We start from the raw sequence: 6205 nt of genomic DNA, 5'->3' as shown, positions 1-6205 counted from the left end.
TAATAATAATAATAATAATAATAATAATAAAGCAATACTCACTTTGGGAAGTTTTGCATATTTTCCAACTCTTGTATCTCGGATGGTAGCAACATCCAGGAAGGTTGTCTCCTAGAAACAAAAAGCAGAGTCACATCCAGYACTAAACTCTACAGGCACTCGGCCAAAGATAGATTTAGAGAAAAGTCAGGCTTTGGCAAAGTTAAAAACTATGATTGACATTGTTTGTGCCATGAAAATATCACATTGTCTGAAAGAATCTCAGCAGAGCTTGTTTTTTTTTTTCTTGTTTTTTTTGGATGTGATGAAAAGTAAAAGAGGCTTTGMTGGAGGAACGAAGCAGTAAATGACAGCACAGTGAACCACATCAGCACCGACGCATCGCTGCCAAGGCAGGAAGGAGGTTGAAGAAGCTGTGAGTTATCTCACGGCTCTCACAGATCCTAATCACAATGTTGAAGTGAAACTGGGACACAGTTACCTCTGTCTGATACGCTTTTGGATATCTAACACGATCCAAATCGTCTCTTCTGAAATAAAAGCACTTTTCGTGATGTCTTTTTACAATTAATTCTCAGTTTTTGTAGGCAGTGTCGTAGCGTAGGAAAAAAAAGCTCACAAGTATGATGTAATCCAGCGCAATTGCTTTAAATCTACACTCATTAAAAACCTTTTTAATTGAACTCAAAGGCTTTTCACTGTAACACCAACTAATTAGGATTCCCAGCATTAGATCAAAGTAGATAAAAGGCCCGTTCATGTGAATAAYCCTGCTTCCTTCTCTCAAAATTACCTTGCTTTGGTTGACCCAGTAGACATAAAACCCTTTTGGATCCATCTTCATTGTGACCGGAACAGTTTTCGTTGAGTCCTTGAAGACAACAAGAAAAATGACTTTACTTTTTAGGTTCATTGAACTAAAGGTGGACAAATCTGTGAAGAGTTTTGAGTTATAAAGCTAACGAAAAGACTTTAAACTTTTATTGAAGCAGCTTTATATCAGTTTTCACTCACCTCCGACCACTTGGTGAATCTATCTCCTTTGACCAGATAGTCTTTGACCTCTGGAGGCTCAAGAAAGAACCTTTTCTTATTCATCTTGTCCTTCTAAAACAGGATTTGGTTCAGTAATACTATAGCTGAAATAAAGCCACTGTTGAGAACTCTGCCATGGTTTTATCTATAAACAACCTAATTCTTCCATCTGCATCCAAAAGACRCACTAAACTGGAGCTTGTTGCATCTGACTGTAGCCAGGACGCACCCCAGCTAGTATGAATTGCAAATGAAGTTAGGAGAAAAAAAAAACTTGTAATGGAACTATGGCTGAATCTGCTGCGGTCAAACTGCCTGTAGCTTCTGGACTCTGTCGAATGTTTTTATTTAAAGTGATAAATAAATATAAAATAGTGAGGTGGGTGTCAGAGGTGGACACTAACGATGTATACTGTTACAGTACTTAGGTAATTTTTTGAGAATCTGTAATTTTACAAAGTATTTTTAAAAATTTTATTCTGTTAGTGCATTCAAAACATAAAAATAYTTTTACTTCTTTAAAATTTAACACCTACACGCTACAAACTTAAATGTGATTTTTGTGTGCAATCCAACACTTTCTTATGTAAAAGTATTGTCAGCAGTTTTATGACTTTTACTTAAGTACTTTACTTTGAAATTAAGTCGTTTTCTGTTAAAGTATTTTTACGTTTACTTTTTTCCCCCCCAAGTACACTTCTGGTTAATGTATTAATTTAAATGTCAGCACAAACTCCACCACACCCCCCTAAAAAAGTGACACAAGACGATTTAATATGATACAAAACATTTCTACACATAAAGATACGATCAGTATGAGGAATGATAAAAACATGGTGAGTTTAAGAAAAATTATGTCAAATGGTTCCACTCAACTGAATTTGGTAAAGATAATGCATTTACTTTACATTTTCTTTAGGTAAACGTAAAGTAAATGCATCACCTTTACTCATTGCAGTTGAGTGGAACCAGCTGACATATATTTTTTAAAGTCATTACATCTATTTTTTGAGTGCAGTAAATGATATAACTCATTATATTACAATATTATTCAATACAACAAAATGTAATATGATTTAATACAGTGTGTTATGATAGATAAATACTTTATTGTAGTTTTTATATCGCACAAATAAATAGTTTTTCTGACTGCATCTCTCCACACTCAGTGATTGGCTTCTATTTAAATTTTAAATGCTTTTATTTTTATATATTTTCAATCATCAGTTTAGGATCATTCTGTCATGATCTACTCATGGCAGGAGAAAAAAGGCCAACTGCAGGATCATTTGGATAACATTCAAATAAGCCTTCTGACTGTGCGATAGCTAATGCAAACAGTGGCACTTGGGACCTTCGAGGAACCACTGCAGGGTCAGTTTATTACCAGGTAAATGCACATGGATATGAGAAGACTACGTGTCCAAATGAGACAGGACAATAAAAACAATCAGACCTCCAATATTTTATCACGAGCAACTGCTGGGAACACTGGTCAGCTGAAACTATACAAAAATAAAAAGGAAGTTGCTGCTCAAATTGTTAGAGAGAAACTTCAAATTTTTTACCAAATATTTTAAAAGCATTATTGAACAGCTCACAGGAATATATAAAGCATAATATGTAATATATAATATATGTAAATATATAATAAAAATCAGACCCCCGTGACCCTGAAAGGAAGCATAGATAAAAGATGAATAGATGTATAAATATATGTGGGAGACTGTGACAAAAAGATTCAATGCGATCTGCTGGCTTTCTTAGATTGTTGTTTTTTACACTGCCCTGACATGACTTAGTGATATACAAATAATCTGAAATGAACRGAATTAWGTGTAATTTGTGTAGCTGTTATGGGTAATCTCTTGCTTAGAGGATGTGTTGTGAAAGACTTCGCTACTAAAACATCAAATTTTAGCTCAAAGTCTGTTAAATTTGATGAGTTACATCCAGGGGCGAGCAGGGGTAGGGGGGCCACTCGCCAACTTTGGAACCTGAYTGACCCCACAGTTGATCGACGTGTCATAAGGCCATGAAAGATGTTCTATTAGAGTGGAAGACAGAAAAGCTTGATTAAATATAGATATTTTTCGACACAGTTATTGTTTGTTGTTTGTTTATTTTTGGAATGACAAACAGTTTACAACCTTCTGTGTAAGTTTAGTTTGTAATTTGTGGGTCATACAGTGCAAAGAAGGAAATCTTTTTTGTTTTAGTTTTCCAGGACCATTCAGGCTCTGAATGATATGGAGTCTTTAAAYATGAAAATAAACCYTTAACTGAGAAATTAATTAGGTTTCTGCATATTATTCGGGCATCCATCCAGAACATTTTCTTAGTGGCCTGTATCATTTAAATGAGGAGCGTCAACTCAGTTTTACAGARAGGGCCAAAATTATCTTTTATAAATTATGTTTTATGTAGCATTTAGAACACACATAAAGAAAATATATAAAATTTAGAAATACATCATTAGTATGCCATACTCTCTATCAACAACGGTTTCGTTTAAATATATTTTCCCAGCAAATATTAAAAGAAAACTCAAAAATCCAGTTATTCAGCTTTTAAATAAGAAAAAATACAGGAAAAAAATAATTAAAGTTTATTTGTTGCCAAAATCAAAGAGTAGTGGAAAAATCAAACTTTATTTTCTTGACTTTAAAGTTGACCTGTTGTTATAAGAATAAGGAGAAACTAAAACTATCCACATTTAAAGAGTTACCTTTGGGGACAAATAAAACGTCATCAAGGGCCAGATTTGGCCAAAGGGCCTTAAAATTGACATTTAAATCCATCCAGTCATCTGTGTGATATTTTGCTAACAGACACGACATTATTATCACGTCTTTGCCCTTTTTGTTGGCGGGTGATAAAAGTCTCGTAACTCCGAGCTTCTTCGTGCGCATGCGCAAAGTAGAGCTCTCCTTGACAGAAGGACGCGTGAGGTCGCAGCTCAACCAGAGATGTGCTCCACATGTTCCTGGCTGCTGGATGGCGCGTTACATAAGAACCTCAGAAGAAAATAACAACTGGGCTCCGTTGTCTCGGCGCGCGCATCATCCAATCCACGTGGGTGCGCGCATCTCAAAACTCCCCCCAACCCCCCACACATCATCATGCAGCGTCCTGATGTGAAGGTGATGATGTCTTATTTTTTATGTATTTATTCATTTCCACTCTCTGCCTCTTTAAGAGCRCCCCCCCCCCCCCCGCCCCCTCTCCTGTATTTTTAGCTGAGCCAGCAGCTTCATCCGCTGGATAAGACGCGCATCTGTGCGCCGTAAGATCGCACTTCTAAAATACACATCAAATCCCGCGGCCTCCAGCCAGATGTTCCCTGCAAATCTCAAAGGATAAGACGGAAATCTTTTTTTCTCTCCCCCAGGTCTCGGATGCTGAACAGCCCCCAGCCTCGCTGCCTGCCMGTGGATAGCTCGGTTATGAAACGCAGCGCTGCGCCGGGGAGCCCGAAATGAAGCGCGGCGGCTCCGAGATCAGGTGAACCGAGGAGGAGGAGGAGGAGGAGTAGGAAGAGGAGGAGGAGGAGGAAAAATCATCTTCCAGCTCTTCAAAATCTCCCCCCGAACCTTTCTCTTGCGCTCCCCTCCGAGGAGAACCGACACAGCCTTTCAAGACGGAGGGGGTAGTGGAGCATCGAGGGAAAAACAGGGGCAACATGAAAGAGCGGGACTTCATGCCCAACATGGAGAGAGGCAAACCTGCGACTTACACGGGGGACAAAAAGGCTAAAATGGCTGCTAAGACGAACAAGAAGTGGGTGAGACTCGCCACCGTTTTTGCCTACGTCCTGTCGGTGTCCTTAGCAGCCATCATTCTGGCTGTTTACTACAGCCTGATCTGGAAACCGACCGGCGCGTCCTCCGCTTCCATTGGGAAGCCCGTTGGGCCCGAGGAGGTCCCCCCCACCGCGAACAGCTCCTCGGTGTCTCCGAACAGCTCCGTGTCAGAGTTGAACTCCACGCAGACCAGGCTGCTGACCGTCAAGCAGGGCTGGCTGGGCACAACCCCGCGCAATCTGGCGTTTCAGTGGGACGAAGGGGTGGAGAGGGTCGCCACGGAGGAAGGGCTACACGCGCCCTCTTACGGACGCACGGACAGATCGGACACGTCTCCAACACGGATCCCGTCCAGCACCGCGGAGTCCGTCGCTCCTCTTATCCAGGAGGAAGAGGAGGAGACCTGAACCCTGAGCCTGACCTGAGGGGAGGCTGATCCCCATGCATCCCTGATCCTCTGACTCCAAACCCCCCTAAAAACATGGAGTGTTTTACATCCTCAGTGCCGCAGGTCGGACAACACAAAGGTTTTTCTGCGTAAAAACTCCACAATGGATGCTGAAGTGCACATTTTTGCTTTTATGACTGAGAAAAGAGGACCTCACTGTTTTCCCCTTTGTTTTATTCAGAACATCTGTATGCCTTAAAAATCAGTTTGTGTCTATTTTGCCTCGGACACTTTTTCAAGTTTGGATAAAACTGGGTAAAGTAAGGATTTAGAGTCGGAAAAAAACAAACTAAAAAAGGGTATATTTTTGGTTTTGCAAGACCTAATWTGTCTCACACGAACAACGCTTTAAACTACTGCCATTTATTAGCCGGTTCAGATTCATACATGCATTATTTTAATAGAAAATGGGTAGAACCTGCATTATTAAGTTATGCTCAGGTACAGTATGTGCATATAACCATGTAAATGTTATGTGTATTTGTACATTTAAGACAGGCATACATATTTTCGCCTTGACTAACTTTTAGTGGAATTAGGTGATTTTTATTAATGTATGATAGATATAATTATATCACAACGTACAAATAAACATCCTTAGACAATAATTAATTTCTATGGTTTTATATACACTATCATCCTTAAAGCCATAATTTAAATGAATGGGTTTTTTTGTTTGATGGTTTGAACAGTGACTCAGTTCAGAGTGTTACTAAGGCATCTCTGCACCTGCTGTTGGGTTAATCAGATTTCAGGAGGCGCTTTGAAAATTGTTGTGATAATTGGGTCCTTTAGAGTCTGAGGTGACTGCAGCTCCCAGACGCCACAGCTCGCACTTCTTACGAACCGAGAAGTGGAAATCGGACCGGCCTCCCCGTCCGCTCTCTCCCTCAGCATCATGTGAGGGAGGCGTATCGAT

General features: G+C 39.9%; 2 protein-coding genes across 3 annotated transcripts in view; one reads left to right on the top strand and one right to left on the bottom strand.

Moving 5' to 3' along the window:
* Positions 1–1329, bottom strand: part of plcb2 (phospholipase C, beta 2) — a 24802-nt gene extending 23473 nt beyond the window's left edge. The window contains exons 1-3 of the mRNA XM_014011617.1: positions 1015–1329; positions 794–871; positions 43–111 (exon numbers count right to left, since the gene is read on the bottom strand). Of these exons, the coding sequence (XP_013867071.1) occupies positions 43–111; positions 794–871; positions 1015–1098 (231 nt within the window). The 5' untranslated portion in view covers positions 1099–1329. The remainder of the gene's footprint in view (positions 1–42; positions 112–793; positions 872–1014) is intronic.
* Positions 1330–3654: 2325 nt separating this feature from the next.
* LOC106519807 (putative transmembrane protein INAFM2) lies at positions 3655–5894 on the top strand. Of its 2 annotated transcripts, none has more exons than XM_014011623.1 (2): positions 3655–4178; positions 4427–5894. In XM_014011623.1, the coding sequence occupies exon 2, from the start codon at positions 4718–4720 to the stop codon at positions 5243–5245; it is 528 nt and encodes a 175-aa protein (XP_013867077.1). In that variant the 5' UTR covers positions 3655–4178; positions 4427–4717; the 3' UTR covers positions 5246–5894. The 2 variants fall into 2 exon arrangements, with proteins under 2 accessions (XP_013867077.1, XP_013867087.1); XM_014011633.1 differs by lacking the exon at positions 3655–4178 and adding an exon at positions 4262–4321.
* Positions 5895–6205: the final 311 nt, after the last annotated feature.

The sequence above is a fragment of the Austrofundulus limnaeus genome, unplaced genomic scaffold, assembly GCF_001266775.1.
Source record: "Austrofundulus limnaeus strain Quisiro unplaced genomic scaffold, Austrofundulus_limnaeus-1.0 Scaffold2, whole genome shotgun sequence".
Classification (NCBI taxonomy): Eukaryota; Metazoa; Chordata; class Actinopteri; order Cyprinodontiformes; family Rivulidae; genus Austrofundulus; species Austrofundulus limnaeus.
The sequence above is the reverse complement of the archived record's forward strand: the minus strand, read 5'-3'. Positions and strand labels throughout refer to the sequence as shown.

Excerpts from the sequence above, each read along its gene's own strand:
- LOC106519807 (XM_014011623.1), top strand. The coding sequence starts at position 4,718 with ATGAAAGAGCGGGACTTCATGCCCAACATGGAGAGAGGCAAACCTGCG.